At 60.1% G+C, this 18483-nt stretch overlaps 2 protein-coding genes across 2 annotated transcripts; both read right to left on the bottom strand.

Moving 5' to 3' along the window:
* Window positions 1-1646: 1646 nt before the first annotated feature.
* Window positions 1647-8568, bottom strand: ZBTB48 (zinc finger and BTB domain containing 48; the record flags this gene model as incomplete). Its single annotated transcript, XM_079698215.1, has 10 exons — window positions 1647-2018; window positions 2117-2205; window positions 2469-2633; window positions 2706-2842; window positions 3308-3462; window positions 3663-3749; window positions 4146-4238; window positions 4866-4977; window positions 7153-7394; window positions 7879-8568. The coding sequence occupies 10 exons, from the start codon at window positions 8566-8568 to the stop codon at window positions 1722-1724; spliced, it is 2067 nt and encodes a 688-aa protein (XP_079554341.1). The 3' UTR covers window positions 1647-1721.
* A 1173-nt stretch (window positions 8569-9741) lies between these two features.
* TAS1R1 (taste 1 receptor member 1) lies at window positions 9742-18301 on the bottom strand (the record flags this gene model as incomplete). The annotated part of the gene is given in 12 exon segments (XM_079725839.1): window positions 9742-10050; window positions 10054-10673; window positions 12043-12163; window positions 12473-12577; window positions 12581-12613; window positions 12615-12686; window positions 13138-13351; window positions 13353-13820; window positions 13822-13868; window positions 15879-15961; window positions 15964-16154; window positions 18111-18301. Coding segments are annotated over 12 exon segments (2454 nt in total).
* Between the last annotated feature and the right edge of the window lie 182 nt (window positions 18302-18483).

Below are 18483 nucleotides of genomic sequence, written 5' to 3'. Positions count from 1 at the left end.
GGCCATGGCTCACCTGCCCAAAAGCTGCTTCAACCTCCTGACTCCACCCCGGGCACTGTGCCCGATACCTTGCTCCCACCCGCACGAAGGTGTGGTGCTAAAACGTGATGAGATCCCCGTCTCTTGGACCTGGCGGGAGGGGCTGAACCCTTGAAATAGAGCAGCGTCCCTCCCGGAAGAGGCGTGAAGCGCAGAACATTCCCCACATCCGTGAGCCCACGGAACCCGAGGAAGCGGCCAGCGCCGGGCCGGGAAGGGGGCATCGGGAGGCCATGGTTTACCTCGGTCGCCTTGCCAGATCTGAGGTGGCTCATGACCTGGCTGGCAGTTACCACACTGGAATACTTAACTGTCTTTACGTCTGAGCTCCCTCGTGGGCAAGGAGTAAAGGGAAAGGTGGTTGGAGGGTTTCTGGCTCTAAAGTGGAGTTTTCCTCCTCAAACCCTGGGAGGTATTTAGCACAGCGTGGGGCCGGTGCCTCAGGAATCCTCCAGTGATGAGGCCTTAAGTGATGGCTGACGGGAGCTCTTGGGGTCACGACTGTCACCACCCCCGATTCTGCGCTCACCCGTGCCAAGCGCTGAGCAGAAGCACTTACTGTCCGGCTGGGGTCGGGGGCAGCCGTAAACGTGTGCAGATTCTTTTACACTCCGCCCCTTGAACCTAAGGAATGACGTTTTGGTGACTGCCTGGACCAACGCAACGCAGCAGGGGTGGCACTGTTGACCTCCAGGGCCAGGTCACAGAAAGGCCTTGCAGCTTTGGCCTGCTGTGACGTTCCTCCCAGCACCCAGCCACCATGCTGTGAGGGAGCCCAGGCAGCCCATGGGGAGGCACCCCGGCCCACGGCCAGTGCCGACTTGCCAGGCACACAAGTGAGCCATCTTGAGAGCAGATCTGCCCCCCGGCCCCGAGGGCAATTCTGGGGTCGTCTGTTACCTGGCAGTGGACTGGAACAGCAGGCTTTCTCATTTAATCCTATGAAGTGAGCGCTGTTACTAATTCCATTAAAAAGTAAGGAAGTGAAGCATTTAACTACACTTGCCCTGGGTCACAGCTCTAAAAAAGAGCTGGGAAGGAATCTGGATGCAGGCAGTTGGCCTCCCGAGCCCACACGCTCTTCTTCCCAAGGCTGCAGAACCTGGGTACCACCAGGGCCTCTTGCCGTTCTAGGCCTGGCCCTGCCTGTGTGCCAAGCCAGCCTCCTGGACAAGCAAACGAAGCTTCTCCCCCAGGGAAAGGTTCTGTCCGTGGTCATGCCGCCAGCCAGGGTCCAGAGCACGCTTAGCCACAAGCCTGACTGACTGTCCTCAGGCTCCCAGATCCACTTGGCTGCAGAGTAACGGGGCCCCCGTCTTGGGCCAGCCACCATCGTCAGGGCCCTGGCCACTGGTCCCGGTTCTAAAAGCCAGATGGAGAAAGATGAGAGCGCCCTGGGCCAGAGGCTTGTCCCCCAAAGCTACCTGCCCAAGTTTCACTTGGCTGGGGTCTCCCAACAACGTGGGGAAGCTGCCGGCCAAGCTCTGGGGTGCACGGAAGGTCAGGCAGGACACCGTTTCTTCTAGACAACACGGTGGGAAAGCAGCACCTCCCTGGAGCCCAGGTTCGCGGGGAACAGGCCACTGGATGAGCCAGAACAATCGAGTACAAAGCCATATGGTTTATTGGGGGATGGGGCCAAGTGGGCTGGGGGCCGGGGGGCACTGGCGAGGCGGGGAGGACTACGTGTCACAGTCCTCGGGGATGGCGGCTGTGATGATGAGCGAGGGCTCCATGACGCCCTGGCCCGGGAAACTCTCCTCCGCGCACAGTCTCTGTCCAGGGAGCTGGGAGGCCAGGCCGCCCTGGGCCAGCGACTCCACGATGACCTCAGCCGAGCCCACCTCCAGCTCGGTGGGCGGCTGGAGCGCCACCACCACCATCTTCTCATCCTCGATGACCAGGTTCCGGAGCTTGCGCTGCCGTGGGTTGTAGTTCTCCACCCGGTCGTGGATCTCCATGTGCCTCCGCAGGTGGGCCTAGCGGGGAGGGGGCGCTCAGGCCAGGCACACAGGCGTCTGGGGGAGGGGCTCGGGGCCGGGGGGCAGGGGCAGGAGGGGGCCGGCCCCAGGCCTACCTGCCGGGTGAACTTGTAGCCGCATTCGGTGCACTCGAACTTCCTGACCCCCTTGTGCCTCCTCACGTGCACGCGCAGCTGCTCCACAGCTGCAGGAGGGAAGGGCCCAGTGTTGGGGCGGGAGCAGCGCTCCAGCCCGGAGAGGAGACACAGCCTGCGGGGGTGGTTCTGGGCCCTGCCAGGCTCTCCGGCGCCACCCTGAGGTCACTACTGCCCAGGGCCCTGGGGAGCCTCCGCCCCTGGCTGCGGGCCAGAAGCTTCCGCAGGGGAGGAGCCTGTGACAGCCCCTCCAGCCCCCTCTCCCCAGCCCGGGGCAGGGCCAAGGGAGACGGCCTTCCGCGGGCCCAGGCACCTTTGAATGTCTTCCCGCAGATCTGGCAGAAGTGGGGCCGGCCCTCCTGGTGGCGGCTGGCCACGTGCCTCAGCAGGGGCCCCTTCTCCGTGAAGCGCTGCTCGCAGAACTCACAGCTGAAGGGCCTCTCGCCGGTGTGGGTGCGGTTGTGCTTGTCCAGGCTGGCTGCGGGGTACAAGGTGAGGGCTCAGGCGCCAGGCCTCAGCCCCAGGACAGGGAGGGGACGGCCTGCCTCACCTTGGGTGCGGAAGGTCTTGCCGCAGAGGTGGCACTGGAAGGGCTTCTCGCCTGTGTGCGTGCGCAGGTGCATGTTGAGGTTGGCCTTCTGGGTGAATGCGTGGCTGCAGAACTCGCAGACGTACGGCCTCTCGTTCCTGTCCGGGTGGGGACACGGACAGAGGCGTCACCGAGGGAAGTGGCCCCCTTGGCGCCACTGCAGCTGGGAACGTGGCCGGCCCGCGCCACGGAAACAGGCAAGGCTGAAGCCAGCCGGCCTGAGCCTTGGGAACGGCCCGGGCTGCTGCGAGCTGCCTGGTGGAGAAAGGGCTTGGGCAGGGCTGGGAGAGGAGCACGAGCTCCATCCTGGGAGCCACGGGAAACCGAGAAGCTGCCCCGGGGCGGCGGTAGGGAGCCTGGTCTTGCCTGAAATCCCCTCCCCCCAGCCTGGCTGGCCGGGCAGGCTTGCTTGTCCCGCAGGCGTCCCCACCCAGAAAGGCTGCAGGCACCAGACTCAGGGTGGGGGGCACTCTGGGTGAGCGGCAGCCAACTCTGCCTTCCCAGCCTGCGGGCCTGGAGGCAGCAGCAGGGCCAGGCCCTGGGGGAAGACGGGCCCTGGACACCTGTGCTTGGCCTTGATGTGCATCTGCAGCCCGTTTCGGCTCGACGCCCGGTGGCCACACTCCTCACACACGAAAAGCTTCTCCCCGCGGTGCTTGAAAGCCTCGTGCAGCTGCAGTTCCGTCCGGGACAAAAAGCACTTGGCACAGGTGGGACACTAAGGGACAGGGTGAGCAGGGCGAGGGTCAGGAGGGAGGGCCGCCCGGGAGCCCCACAGAACCCCCTGGACCCCTCATGGCGGAAACCGCATTGCCCGCCCACTCTGGACGCGGCCACGGCCGCCTTCACCGTGCTGGTGCCCGGCATCGGAGTGCCCGGCCCCGGTCCTCGGGGTCCTCAGGACGGCCTGGCACTTACGGCGTGGGGCTTGGGTGCTCCGTGCAGCTTGATCATGTGGCTTTGCAGGTCCTTCTTCTGCATGAACTGCTGCGAGCACGAGGCACACTGCAAGACAGACCACGGCCGCCTGAGGCCCAACACCGACAGCCCTGCTCGCCCCCAGGCTGCCGGGGCGGGAACCCAAAGGCAGGGCACAGCCCAAGATGCGGGAGGCTCCCTCCACCGACCCCCCACCCCCCCACCCCCACCCCACCCCACCCCCCGCGTGAAGGCCACACTGGGGAGGGCCTCTGGTGCTACACCCACGCCGAGGCTGAGGCTGCCCTCCGCAGCCCCGCCCAAAGATGCGGGAGCACCGGACACGGGACACGGGGAGGGCAGGGCTCCTCGACGGCTGGCGAGGCGGAGGCCCCCCCGACACCATCCCAGGTAAAGGGCTAGGCGGGAGGGCCCCTGGGGCCGCCCCTCGGCCCCCAGCCCTGGGGACAAGCCGAGCCTGACCTTGTAGGGCATCTCCCCCGTGTGGGACACCATGTGCACCCGCAGCTCCATCCTCCGGCGGAATGTCTCCTGGCACACGGAGCACGTGAAGACCTGGAAGTGTGAGGGGCAAGCGGGACCGGCGTCAGCGGGGGCCTCTGCCTCGACGGCAGCCTCGGCCGGGGCTTCCACTCGCTGCTGGGAAGAGTCTGCCTGGGGTGGAGCGGGGACGGGGTGGGGCGCTAGGGTGGGAGAGGACTACACGTAACCTGCTTGCCCTGACGCTGACGCTCACTGAACGCTGCAAGCCCACCACGCCAGGCTGGGGGCCAGGCCGGGGACGGGGCCACAGCCTGCAGGCGACAGGCCTCTAGGAAGAGGTGGGGGGGGGTTTAGCCCCCGAGTCACACGGGCCAGCCAGGGGGGTGGGGGGAGGTGACCAGGTGGCCTTTCTCAGCAGCCACCCCCCCACCGAAGCACCCCTTCTCCAAAGCCCAGGGGCCCAGGCAGGCAAACCCAAAATGCCTCCTGTAAAGTCCCTCCTGGGCTGGTGACGCCCGCCCTTGGGACCTGTGTCCCTGCCACCTGTGCCAGGAAGTGGACCCGATGATATCCAAGGACCCTGCAGCACTTGAGTTTACAGTCCCGTCTCGGCCAGTCCCCTGGGGGCCCCTCCCAGGTGGCAGAGAGACAGAGGCCAGCGTGCCCTGCCCACCAGGACCCGGGCCGGCCCCCAAGTACCTGTTCCGAGCGGTTCATGCAGTTCCGGGCTTCGTGCTCCAGGAGGTTCTCCTTCCGAAAGTAACACTTCCCGCATTTGGGACACTCGAAGGGTTTCTCCCCAGTGTGTTTCCTGCTGGGAGAAGCCACGGGGGGTGTCGGGGCTGAGCGGACCTGCCGCCCTCCCTCACCCAGGCCCCCTCCAGCACCTCTGCTGATGGTGCTGTGCTCTGCGGCAGAGGAAGACTGGACTTGGGCCGACGCCTGAGGCTCTCCACGAGGCTCGGCCAGACCCAGCTGGTGAAGCTGCAGGGGTGAGCCCAGAAACCCTCCTCCCTCCCGGAGACTCTGCAAGGGAGGGCACGGCACAGCTCCATGCTGGAGGGGCGCCCCAGAGCCACAGGCCGAGGGGGAGGCCCAGCCGCCAGCATCTCTCCGAAGACAGAAATGATCCTGGGGCCCTGACTCCCTGGAGAAACCACGCAGTCTGCCTGGAACTTCCATGGGCTCAGCCTTCAAAACCACAGCCAGAATCTGACCACCTCACCTGGCCTCCATGCTACCATCTAGTGCGGCCACGCCGTCCCTGGGCCGCTGCCTGGGCCTCCTACCCATCCCGTGCTCCACGCTTACCTCCCGTCGGGTTTCCACTTCAGGAGCCAGACGGGCCCTCAAGTACAACCAGATCGCATCGCCTCTTTGCTCACAACCCTCTAACGTTTGGCATCTCACCCTGAGAAAGGCCTGGGGGCCCGTGAGGGCACTGCTGGCCTGCCCCTGACCTTGCTGGCCCCCTCCCACCCCAGAGCCTCTGCTCTGGCCCCTCTCTGGCCCACAGCGCTCTCCCCAGCCATCCGTTAGGCAAACTTCTTCACTTCCTTTGAGTCTGCTGGATTATCTCCTTTCTTTACAACCGCAACCTGACCCCACCCTGAACTCCCCAGCCCCCTGGCACTGCTGTCCTTTTCTTTTTTCCCATGGCCTTCATCGCACTGCAGAGTCTCTTATCTGGTAGTTCAGGGTCTCATCGCCCTGCTGGAAGGCAAGCTCCACAAGGCCTCTTTGTTCTGCTAAGGTACCTGGTGCGCCCAGCCACCGGGCAGACAGCTCACTGAATGAGCTAAATGAACCCTGACTTCAGAGCCCGGGAGTGGCGTGGGGAGAGCTCCGACAACCTGCCAGAGGCCATACACTCCTCTCATCCTCTGCTGCGACACTTGACTGTCCTTGTCCCCCGTCCCAAAGACCTCAGGAGGCCATCACCCCTTCCCAGTCCTCAGGGCCGGTCTAGCAGCCTGCAGCCCAAAGTAAGGATGGGGTCGGTGCCTGCACCCAAGTCTTACACTGGGAGAGCGTCCAGGCAGACACAGATCACCCCAGGGTGACTTCCCCAAAGGCTCCACTGGCAGCAGCTGCCCCCAGAGCAGGGACAGCAAATGGGCTTCAGCCCCAGTTCCAACTCCATTCGGTCGCTAGTGGCTTCTGAGAGCGTCATACTGAGAAAACATGTATGGCCCAGCCTGGCTTGGCAAGAAATCACACCAAGTGATGTCTTGGGCTAAGGAGGGGCAAGGCTAGAAGGCGCGTCACCTAGTTGCCGTCCCTGCAGGCCCCGCAGAGAGCAAGGCCCCTGGAGCAGCGCCTTCCAAGAGGATGCTCCAGGATGATGGAAATGTTCTACGTCCGTCCTGTCGCATTCGGCAGCTGGGACCACACGTGGCTACCGAGCCCTGGAAATGCAGCTAGTGTGACTGAGGAAATGAACTTACTTAATTTTAATTACTTTGATTTTAAATTAAAATAGCTTCGTGTGGCATCTGATTACCTTATGGGACACGGCAGCTTTAGACGAATGGTCTCTCATGCTCTGCTGAGACCTCAGAGCTAACCTGTCCCCAGAAATGTGGGTGGCACCAACCCTAAAGATCGACATCTTGGCCCAAAGCCCACACTGCCAGGCTTCAGAAACACCTACAGTCAGGCCACAGCCACAGCACGGGGCCACAGGCTTCTCTCACCCCCTTGGGAAAAGCCAGCTGGAGGTCAATGTTCACAGCGCATGGAACGTGTTGCTAAGGTGTCCACAGACCCACTCCAAGCAGAGGGCTCGCAGGAGGGCGAGGAAGAAGGAAGCCAACCAAGGTCAGGCGCTCACTCCCCAAAGGCCAGAGGACGCCAATGCCAGGCGCTCTGTGGGTCTGAGATGGAGCCCCTGGCCCCTACGCGGCCCAGAAGTGGGGATGCAGGCCCCCTCCCCCAACACGGGAACAGCAGATGGGAAAAGAAAATAGAAAAACAGAACGTTTACCTGTTGTGAACTTTTAGATAATATTTGCTGAGGAACTTTTTATGACATGTGGGGCATTCAACCGGCACCGCTGTACCTTTTCTGTTCTCAGCAGGCTCGGCTGCCCGGGAACCTGCACTCAGGGCCGGCTCGGCAGCACAGGGCTTTCTGATTACGTTTGATTTCCTCCTGGTCGGCACAGCCTCAGTCTCAGAAACATAATCGCCGTCCCCGTCATCCTCAACTTGAACCACCACTTCCCACTAGAGCAGAAGAGGCAGCAGGAGGGAGCGAGGTCACCAAATTAATCAGCAGGGGTGCTGGGGACGGATCTACGGGGCAGCCAGCTCCCTCCAGTTCCATCCCAAGTCCCAACCCAGGCACGTCCCCAGACAAGTCCCTTCATCAGTGACTGTTCCCTTCAGGGTCCCAGGGCAGGCAGCATCCGAATCTCAGGTTTGGAGAGCAGGAGCTCTATTTGTGGGCAACTGGAAGTTTGCCTGGATTTCACTACCCTGGGAAACACCTGATGCCGCCCACTCGACCCCAAGAAGCTGGCAACCACGAACACTACTTGTAGAAAGGTCAGCCTGAGGATGCAGGATGGAGCTGGCTTCCTACATTTGGAGGAAATCTGTCCTAAACCCACAAAGCAGATTCTAACTTAGGGTCCAGATTATCCCGGAGAAGCGTCAGTCTCTCCTCCCCACTCCTGCCTCCCCCGCTCCAGCATCCTGGGCACAGTACCTCGTTACTCCCGCCCTGCAGCTGGACACCTTCAGCCTCAAAGGGCCTTGGGGGCACTCTGCAATCCTCAGGCTCCTTGTCCTCAGGGGGACAAAGCTTCAGAGCCTGCTTGAGTTTCCCACGGAGGAAGGAGGGGTTCTCACTCTGAGGAGGGAGACCCAGCTGGGGCCTCTGGAGGCTGGGACTGCCGCTGAGCTCCTGATCCCTGGGGGTTAGACCCAGCGTCCTCGAAACTTCCTCTTCCTCCAAGCTTGCTGGCTCCTTGAGGTGGCTGTTCACATCCCGAGGGGCAGGTTTCCCCAGCCCGCTCTGGCCACTTGGTGCCTGTCCCACTGAGGCTTTGGGCTTGAAACTCTGGCACAGCTCTACAGCCTCTGGCACCCGCAACTCCCTGGCTGCCAGGAGCACCTGATCCCGGTTCCCCGAGGTGAGGGCGAGGTGGCCAGTGTAGAAAAAGTCCAGCAGGAGGCCAAAGATCTCAGCGAAGCCGGCAGGGAGGACGACACTGCCCCCTGAGCCATCCCCATAGAGGCTCTGGAAGAAGTGGCTGCAGCACGCGAGGACACTCCAGTGCGCCTTGAACACCAGACCCCCCACGTCCAGGGTGGCGTCGCAGTACTGGCCCCGCTCCCGCTGCTTGTTGAGTTCCTGCAGAACCCTTACACTGTGCTGGACGAAGGAGCCGTCCATGCTCCGTCTGAAAGGGAGAAAGGCAGCAGTGACCCCCCTGACCAGTCCAACCGAGGGGTAGAAAGAGAAAGCCCCTGGATCTGAGAAGAGCGTAAGGGAAGGCAGACTCTATTCAGTCACATTTATTACAACCAGGGCTTAGATCAAGGTTAGAAGGTGCAAGCTGACACAGGAACGGACTGAAAGCCTCCCTGGGGGCCGGGGCCAAGTAAGCAGCCCATATCGGGGGTGGCCAGAGAGTGTGGTGGCGGAAGCGCAGGCGGACTAGGTGGGGACAGAGTCGGGAAGGGTGCTGGTGGGAGGAAATCAAAAGTTTGAGAGAAGAAGCGGGGGCCCAGCGCGAACTCATCAGCCTGGCACAGCGAGAGGGCCCGACGCAGTGGAGGGTGGCCGCTGCAGACAGGTGAACGGAGCCCACGCCGCGCCCACACGTCCGGAGCGGCCGGGCGGAAGGCGGCCGCGGTCACACTCCGTCAACAGCCACCGCGGCCCACAGCGCCCCCTCCCTCGCCCCGTTCCTCCCGACCTCCTCACCCGGGCCGGTCCTCCCTAAGCGAACCCCTCCGGCCCCAAGCCAGGTCGCCCGCACAGCCCCACTGACCAACTGCCCCGGCGGTAAGTGCCGGGCCGACCGTGCAGAGACGACGACGCCGCCGACGCCGCCGGACGTGACGTCAGAGCGCGCCGGCCGGGGCGGGACGCCTCGGAGGCGCTAGCCTTTACCTCCGGCCCCTGGAGGCGGTACCACGTAGATAACAGCCAATGGGGTGCATGGAAAGGCGGGGCCAGCTCCGTTCCCTCGGCGCTGGGCCCGCCTCCTGGGGTTGCCCAGCAACGCCAAGCTGGACTTTGAGTCTACTCCCCCGCTCGGAGTCCCGAGGTTCCGGCTGCGGTTAGCCCGGCCGCGCAGCGCCCTCAGGCTTGAAGAGACAGCGCCCTACCCTCGCCCTAAAGAGGAAGCACAGCCAAGACGCACCTTTCACCTTTTTATTGGCAGCCAGCGCAGCCCGGACTGAGCTCTCCCGTGGGCTTACACTCCCCAAGACAAGGCTGAGGAGCCCAGAGGCCTCCCGGACACCCCAGGTCCTGGGCGCCCCATTCCACCTTCAACCCTGAGAGCAGTGGAGACTTCCGGTCCACCCTGCCCCGGCTTGACCCTGCCGGACCCACTGGTCAGGTGGAGCCACAGCGCCTGGTGTAGTCCTGGGTGGAGGCCTGGAAGCGCTCGGTGCTGTTGAGATCTGGGCGGCACAGGATCACACAGCACTTGGGGAGGAAATAACCGCTGAAGCCGCCGCTCAGGCTGCTCAGCATGGCCAGCACGTTGACCGTGGGCCGGTACTTGCCCTGGTAGACACTGGCCATGGTGAAGAAGGAGATCCAGGACACGAAGTTGAGGAGCAGGCTGAAGGTGGCACATTTGACCTCGTTGTAGTTCTCTGGCAGGTCCTTGCCCAGGTAGCTGCAGGCAAAGGCGCTGACCTAGAGGAGGCCATTGTAGGCGAAAGCCAGCATGAAGACCGGTGAGTTAGCCTCTGTGCAGTCAAGCACCACCAGCTGAGGGAAGGGCTGGTATTCCCTGGGGGGCAGTGGGGTCCACACTGCAAGCCACATTAGACAGATAAGCAGCTGGGTTATTGAGCTGATCACCACCAACAGGCCAGCACTGTGGTTTTGGACCCACGCACGGATGAAGGTGGGTACCTTGGCAGAAAACTTGAAGATGAACACAAGTTGGAAGGAGCGGATCGTCAGGCAGGACAGGAAGATGGCAAAACCAAGGGCAAAGAGTCCTTTGCGCAGCAGGCATGTGGGCAGAGTGGGCTCCCCAAAGAAGCCATAGTGGCCGCAGCTGCCCCCCGCCAGGGAGCCCAGCATGAGGAAGCACAGCCGGCCTCCAGCCGACCTCACCACAGGCGTGTCTAGGTGCCAGGCAAACAGGCCAGCAGTCCCAGACACCAGCAGCAGCAGCAGCATATTAGCTGCCAGGAGCACCCAAGAGATGGGCTCATGCCAAGTCAGAAACACCACGGTGCATGGGAAGCAGGTCTGGCTTCTCTCAGGTGCCCACTCTTCTTTCCCACAAGGTTGGCAGCTGTAGGGGTCTGGAAGGGAAGGCAGAGAGTGTTCCTGAGAGCCGGGCGAGCATAGCAGGAATGGGAAAGGGAAGGGAGGCCGTGCAAGCCCGCAAGGTTCTGGGAGGGCTGTAGCACAGGAGCTGGGCTCTGCCAGGCACAGCAAGATGGGGGTAGCCCTGAGTGAGGGCCCCCAGGCCAAGTGTTTCCTCAACATGCCTGTGTTAATTACAGATTGTGGAGACACCTGGGTGGGCTCTGTATGGCTCATGATCCTATGAAACCCAGAAGGGGTTTGCAAACCAAGAGGTCATAGTGAGGGCCTTAACCCACATAACCCTGAGGCTATGATCCAATGCGCACAGCCAGCCCCAAAGGAAGGGTCTTTTCATCTCTCCCCAGCACTCCCACTAGCCAGATCCACCTGCCTGCGCTGCCGCTCTGTGGCTCCTCTGCGTTGACTCTCTCAGGATAGAAGAGATACATTCCCACGCCCGCAGAGACAGTAAAAGGAAGGCACGTGGCCCCTGGAGTCCAGCTCTGGGCTGAGCCCTTAGCTACCTCCGTTTGCTCTCTGGTCTTGACCTTGCGTCACTGGGTAGAGTATGCTGTTTGTCCTGCTGCAGACATGCTAGTATCTGCATTCAGGCCAAGCTCTTCAAGGTATCAGCTGTCACCAGCATGGACAACAGAAGGGACTTCATACAGATAACATGGGAGGGCACAAAGGGAATGACAGCCACATCTGTTTGGATAAAGAGGTTGAATTTAGGGGGACTTCCCTGGTGGTCCAGTGGTTAAGAAGATGCAAGAGGGAAGGGATATGGGAACAGATGTATATGTATAACTGATTCACTGTGTTATAAAGCAGAAACTAACACACCATTGTAAAGCAATTATACTCCAATAAAGATGGTAAAAAAAAAAAAAAAAAGAATCTGCCTTCCAATGCAGGGAACACGGGTTTGATCCCTGGTCAGGGAACTAAGATCCCACATGCTGCGGGGCAACCAAGCTCACATGCTGCAACCACTGAGCCCACATGCCACAACTAGAGAGAAGCCCATGGGCGACAACGAAAAATCCTGCATGCCACAACTAAGACCCAATGCAGCCAAAAACAAATGAAAGAAAGAAAGAAAGAAAGAAAGAAAGAAAGAAAGAAAGAAAGAAAAGAAAGAAAGAAACTCAGCTACATATGAGGCCTTCAACTGCTTGTTTCTTTCCGCTTGATCAGAATTCAGTCTGATGGAAGGTGTCCCCCAGCCTGTCCCTAACTGGCAGCAAAGTGACCAGGGCCCTGGTTCTGCACATGTGTGGCCCAAGGGAGGTCCTTTCATCTGCTCTACAGACCCTAGGAGTGCTAGGTGGTTCGCCCACTCATCACTGGGTCACTCACCACTCTTGTTGAGGAAGGTCCTGGCCTCACAGAGCACACACCCGAAGCAGCAGTGGTGGAAACCCATGATCTCTCTCTGGTGCCCTTCAGGACAGTCGCTGGAACACACAGACTGAGGCACCTGCAAGAAGCCACAGGTGTTCCGCAACCACGCGGAGGGGCCCAGCTCAAGGGACACTCGCTCTTAGGATGGAAAACTGGATCTCTGGGCATCCGCCTTCGCGGATTACTCCCAGGGCAGAGCCCCTGGTTGTGTGAACCAGCGATGACTGGGCATCTGTCTGTGAGCCTGTGGCGTTTCCCTGGCAGGGCCAGGGAGAGTCATAGGGGCCTGATACCTGGGATCCCCTCTCCTGCTCTGTGAACATTGTCCCCGTGCTCCAGGCTGCCTGTTAGGCAGTCACCTGGTGAGTGACTATGTCCCCGTTACCCGGTTGTCCTTTCCATGCCACCGGATTTTGATCGTATTTATGTCTAGCCAAACTGGAGACCAAAAGGAGGAGCCGACGACCCTGAAGGTCCAGTTGGGGCCACTCTAGTCCCAGGCAATGATGTTATAACTGCTGAGGGGGGTCACCATTGTCATTAAATGTCACAATGTCCTTGTGTAAAAGGAAATACACCTTGAGGATCTGCTCCAGAAGCTGAAACAAACAGGGATAACGGCGCTGCCATAGCTGACACGGGCTGCTCCTCCAGGACCCACCGGGACCCAGACGGCCCAGGAAGCAAGTGCGTGGGGCCTTGCTGAGCTTCCATCTGGGTGGTTTCAGCCCATCTGGAAGTTCTGTTCCCTTCCTCAGGCTCTCTCCCCTCCTAGGAGGCCCCTTCACCCTCCTATCCAACCTCCTGAGTGAGAGGAAGTCTCTAACAAAGGAGCCCTTTGCAGAGGTTTCAAGCCCTGGGTCTGAGGCGTGGTGGGTGGGAGGGGCCCCAGTTCAGAGAACAGAAGACGAACACGAGCCTCAGAGAAGGAATCAGCCTCCAGTCGGGGGCCTTTGCCCCCCACCCCTTGCATTTAGGGTAGCCGAAGAGGAACCGCTCTGCTTGCCTCAGGAAAGCACCCTGATATAGGGTGCAGGTTAAGTGCCTTACCTGCCAGGGGTAGACCCAGCCTCTGGAACAGACTCCAGAGGCGCAGCCCAGGAGCTGGCGGAGGCTGTGAGCCACGGCATAGACAGCCTGGTACACGTTGTAGGCCGAGCTCATGGAGCATGCTCCAAGTGTGGGCATCTTCTGTGCCGTGAAAGCCCAGCACTCTCTGCAGAGCTGGCTGCTGCTGCACCAGGAGCCCCTGAGGCAAGGCCTCTTCAAACTCCTTCAGGCCAGGGACACGCCCCTGTGGGATGGCCACGCCCAGCACTGTGCCGATGCCCCAGAGCCCAGGCACATTGCTGATGTGTCTGGAGATGGCCCAGTCTTCTGAGGCGATCCACACCTCGGCAGTCAGCTTGGCCAGCACCACGGACTCAAAGAACACCCTGGCCAGCTGCCTGCCGGAGAAAACGACCACGACCGCGGTCCTCTCTTGGGCCAGGCAGCGCATCATGCTCTGCAACCTCTCATCGCCCGGCTGGGCAGAGAAAGGCACAATGTCCTTGAAGGCAACGCAGATGCCCTGCTGGGTGGCCTGGTCCTCCAGCGCCTGCACCCCTAGCTGCCCGTAGTCACCTTCGCTGCCCACCGTGGAGATCCAGACCCACCCGAACCTCCGCAACAACGGCAGCATCAAGATCTCCACCTGGCGCTCCTCACTTGGGATGGTGCGCAGAAAAGAGGAAGAGCCGCTTCACGCCGAGCATCACGCTGCTGGCATCATGGCTGACCTGTGGGGTTCAGTTCAGCAAGTTCTGTGGCATCAGCCTCGAATGAGGGCCCCCCAGTGCCAGCCCTGTGCTGGGCGCGGGGACACGGGGAGCATGGAGACAAGGTCCTGGCCCAGGGTCTCAAGCAAAGCACCACTTGACACACGAGGCTAACAGGTTAAATGTCAGGGAAGGGAGCAGGTCCCCAGGGAGACTTCTGGGAGAAGAATGGGAATCTGTCCTGTGGACAAAGGGACCACAGCCGCATGCAGGGAGCGAAATGGTACGTGTGTGTGGCCCTTCAGGGACTTCCACTCGGCTGGAGGTCAGATCCAGGAAGAAAGGGAGCCTGAGCAGGTGTGTCTGGTCAGGGCAGGAAGCCTTAGCCCCCTGCTGCGGGGGCTGGGGCTTTATCCCAAGGCCTCAGAGTTTAGGCAGCGAAGTGACATCAGACCTGTGTTTTAGGAGTGTATCTCTGATCAGTGAGGAACGTGTTTAAAAAAGCTCAAGGCCGGAGGAATTCCCTGGCTCTCCAGTGGTTAGAACTCCAAGCTTTCACTGCTAAGGGCGCAAGTTCAATCCCTGGTCAGGGAACTAACAACAACAACAAAAAAGGCTCAAGGCCAGAGTCACGGAGAACTCCTAGGACCCGATGGAATCACCTGGATGAGAGGGGAGGGCAGTCAGTTAAAGCTGCGGCAGTGGCCATAGAGCAGAAGGGACAGGGCTGGCAGCGGTGAGGGCCCCTCCCTCACCGGCCCCCGGCAGAGGCCGTGGAGATGAGCTAAACGTCGGGGCAGGGAAGGGAGTGAAGGGAGGACTGCAGGGTTTCTGGCTTCCTTAGAGACAGTCACTCTGCCCGATGGGCCGGGGAGGGGATGCAGGAAGACAAGAGGCTTGTGTTACGTGGGGAGGGAAGTTCATCTGGGGGCCTGCTGGGTCCATGAAGTGGAGACGCTGGGCGCTGGGCGAGCATCTGGAAGTCAGGCTGGTGCTCAGGAGTCAGAAGGAAGGTGGAGACAGGAATTTCAGCCCGGTCCTGGGCCGGCCTGGGAAGGGGAGGGGTCTGCCCTAGGGAGTCACCACCGCCTTCTCAGAGGAGATGGGGTCCAGGGGGGTGCAGAATTCTCTAAAGGAGACCAAGAGAGAAGTGCCCCAAGTGAAAGGGTCATAAATGCTGAGGGAAAGTGCCAAAACGGTCAAAGGGAGGGACTTCCCTGGCCGTCCAGTGGTGAAGACCGCAGGCTCTCAACGCAGGGGGCACGGGTTCGATCCCTGGTCGGGGGAGCTAAGATCCCACATGCTGAGCAGCATGGGGCCAAAAAAAAGAAAAAGATCAAATGGAGTAAAGGCCACCTACCGGGCCCTGCACCAGCCCACCTGAGCAAGACGGTGCTGGGTTCCACCTCCGGGCTGGCCACCTGAACCACGTCCAATCCCTACCCAGCCTGCACCTTCCAGCGCCGGCTAGAAGGGCAGAGTCCAGGGCAGCGGAGGGAGGAGTCAAGGCAAAGAGGGAGAAGCAAACAGGAAGAGAGGAGTCTGCGGAGAAACCTGCCTGGAAGCGGGGCAGGGTCAGCCAGGTCTGAGAGGAGAAGCGCCTGGAGGGTAGAGGAGGACAGGCAGGTGTGTGGGTGGGGGAGGAAGCCCAGGGGGAGGTCGATGAGCAGAGGAGGGGCCGGACGGGGCTGGCCCGCACAGGGACAGGTGCCACAGCTCTGAGCCCGAGTCTGGGGGGCTGGGAAACGAAGGGTGTTCAGTTCTGCACAAAGGTGAGAGGACAGCGGGAGGAGAAAGAAAGGCAGAAGCTTCCGAGGAGAATGGAGTTTCCAGTGAGCACTGAGGCAGGGAGACCTGCAAGCGGCGCGTGGACAGGAAGGAACGCCAGGCAGGTGACTAACGGGCGGTGACCGCCCAGGAGGTCCAGGAGTCCAGGCTGGCCTCAGGCACGGCAGCTCCTGCCCACCCACCCCAGCCCACACTGGACTTGGCAAGAGGGGAGATGAGCGAACTGCCAGGGTGCCAGCTTATCAGGGGCATCCGGAAGGGGCTCAGCAGGGCTGCAGTGGTGGCAACGTGGTTGCTGGCGTCGGGCCCAATCACCACCACAAGTTTCCTTGGCTCTCCACGTAGCGCATCCCTGGCGTGCTCCACGTGGCAAACACATTGGCTGACTCCAAGCACCGGTCGTACGGCTTGTACCCCAGGATGACGCTGGGCAGCAGGGCGGTGGAGTTGTTTATCTCCTCGATGCCAAACTGCGTGGCCTGGAAGAGGTGGTCGCCGTGGCCATTGAAGGTGCTGGGCCTGTAGGGAAAGCCAGGCTGAGAGCTGAAAAGGGCAAAAGGCCCTGCTGAGACCCTCTGGTCTCCTGGAACCCCAGGCTTGGGGGATAGAAAAGAACCTCTGAGGTCATCTGTTCAGCCCCCTACAACCATGACCTCAGTGTGGACCCTGTGGCACACACAGTTCTGTTGACAGGACTTTGGAGAGGTAGGGGACAAATTGGAGAAATACACATACCATGCTCGCCTCCCCCCACAATAAGCATGTTAGCGCTGAAAGGCTCCCAAGTCCTGTAGGAGAGAAACCTGCTATATTAGTCAGGGTTCTCCAGAGAAACAGAACCAAGACGAGATACATATATATATGTACATAGAGAGAGAGAGAGAGAGGGAGACAGTGTGAGAGAGACAGCAAACAAGAGAGGTTTATTTTAAGGAATTAGCTCATGGGATTATGGGGGCTGGCTAGTCTGGGATTTGCAGGGCAGGCTAGAAATTCCCACGAGACTTTATTTTGCAGTCGAGGCTGAAGGTGGAGTTCTTTTTGTTTCCGGGGACCTCCATCTTTTCTCTTAAGGTCTTCAACTGTTTGGATGAGGCCCACCTACATGATGGAGGGAATCTGCTTTACTCAGTCTATTGATTTAAATGTTAACCACGTCTGTGGGAATTCTCTGGTGGTCCAGTGGTTAAGACTTCACCTTCCAGTGCAGTGGGTGTGGGTTCGATCCCTGGCTGGGAGCTAATATGCCACATGCCTCGTGGCCAAAAAAACCAAAACGTAAAACAGAAGCAATATTGTAACAAATTCAGTAAAGACTTTAAAAATGGTCCACATCAAAAAAATCTTAAAGAAAAATAAATATTAACCACGTCTAAAAATACCTTCACAGCAACATCTAGACTGGTGTTTAACCAAACAACTGGGCACCAGGCCCCAGCCAAGTTGACACATGAAGTTAACCGCAGTCCGTGCTTAACCTTGTTTAACTAGTACTTTTCACTGGGACACTCATGCCTGTGATGAGGGCCTGTGCTCCTCATGGCCTCTCTGGGAAACACCGACAAGGGCGCACTGGGGACATGATTCAGCCCTGCTTGCAGAGTGTGCCAGCCTGTTCCATTTCCCAGCCTCTCTGCTTGTTGCTAGGCTCTCCCATCGTTCCTATCACTTCTGTCCTTGAGTCACTGGAAGGAAAGGCAGTACCTCCTGCCCGTGACAGCCCTTCAGTTATCTGAAGCCGGTTTTCATATGTCTCCTCCTCAAGTCTTTTCTTCCCAGGTTCCCACCTGTAGCTCTTTGGGCCAGTCCTCCTGCACCAGCCTTTCCAGAACCTTCCTCCTGGGCTGGCTGTCAGGTGTGCTTCATGTTGCGGGCATCCTACTGCTGAGCCATGATACATCATCTTCAAGCTGCCCAAATCTAATACTTGTATGGATGGCAAGCAACTATCTTCTTTATAAGAAAAGCCGTTGTTTTTTCTACCTAGACTGTTGACTTCATGAAGACACCAACCTAATTCATCTTTGCTAAGCTCCTGAAGCATCTACTGCTATGTGTCCCCACATAGGGGGGAAGCCTCCCCTGGAGGACCGTACTTGCCATCTGGGAGACTAAGCAGTTTGAACTTGGGGAGGAATGGGGTGGGGGAGGTGACGGAGGAGCGGAAAGGCCACGCTTGCTTAATCCTTCCCACCTAGTTACATCACAAAGCCAGGAAACAACTGGCATGGAATTCAAAGGACTCTAACAGCCAGGGCAAAAGGACATATTACAAAGTGGAAACTGTATTACAAGGTGCCAGGGAAGGGGCTAGCTAGCGCTTGAAGGTGGCGCCTGCAGGTTGGGTAGGGACTGGAGGCAGCTCAGATGGTCACCCCAGAGGCAGAACTGGCAGGGTCCTGCTGAGGGGGGCTGGCAGAGGGCCCCGTAGGCATGGGCCCCCTTAGGTGACAGTTTTGCTGACCCCTCACTCACCTGTCACAGAAGGTCACTGTGGGTCTGCATCTCACCCCTAGGTGGTCACCGTGGAGAGGAAACTGGCCCGCAAGCAGGTAATCCCCAGAGAGGCTGAAGTCAGAGGAGGACGCGGTGCTGTGGCAGCTGAAAGCCCAGCAGCAGGAGAGAGAAAGCTGCAGGCCGATGAGGCACACCCCCCAGAGTAACATGCTGGCCAGACCTCCCTGCGCCTGGCATGGCCGCGCCGCGCCCTGGGACCAGGCCAGGCCGTTTAACTAGAATGGTCGGCAGCTGCCCAGATGCTTCCCAGTTTCATGCCTTTGAAAGGGGTGGGACTGGAACCCAGTTATAGGAACCGGGCTGTTTGCCTCCACCGTCTGGGGCTGCAGGC

Source organism: Hyperoodon ampullatus, assembly GCF_949752795.1.
Source record: "Hyperoodon ampullatus genome assembly, chromosome: 2".
In the NCBI taxonomy this organism is placed as follows: Eukaryota; Metazoa; Chordata; class Mammalia; order Artiodactyla; family Ziphiidae; genus Hyperoodon; species Hyperoodon ampullatus.
Note: the sequence above shows the minus strand (reverse complement) of the source record. Positions and strands in the feature narration are given on the sequence as shown.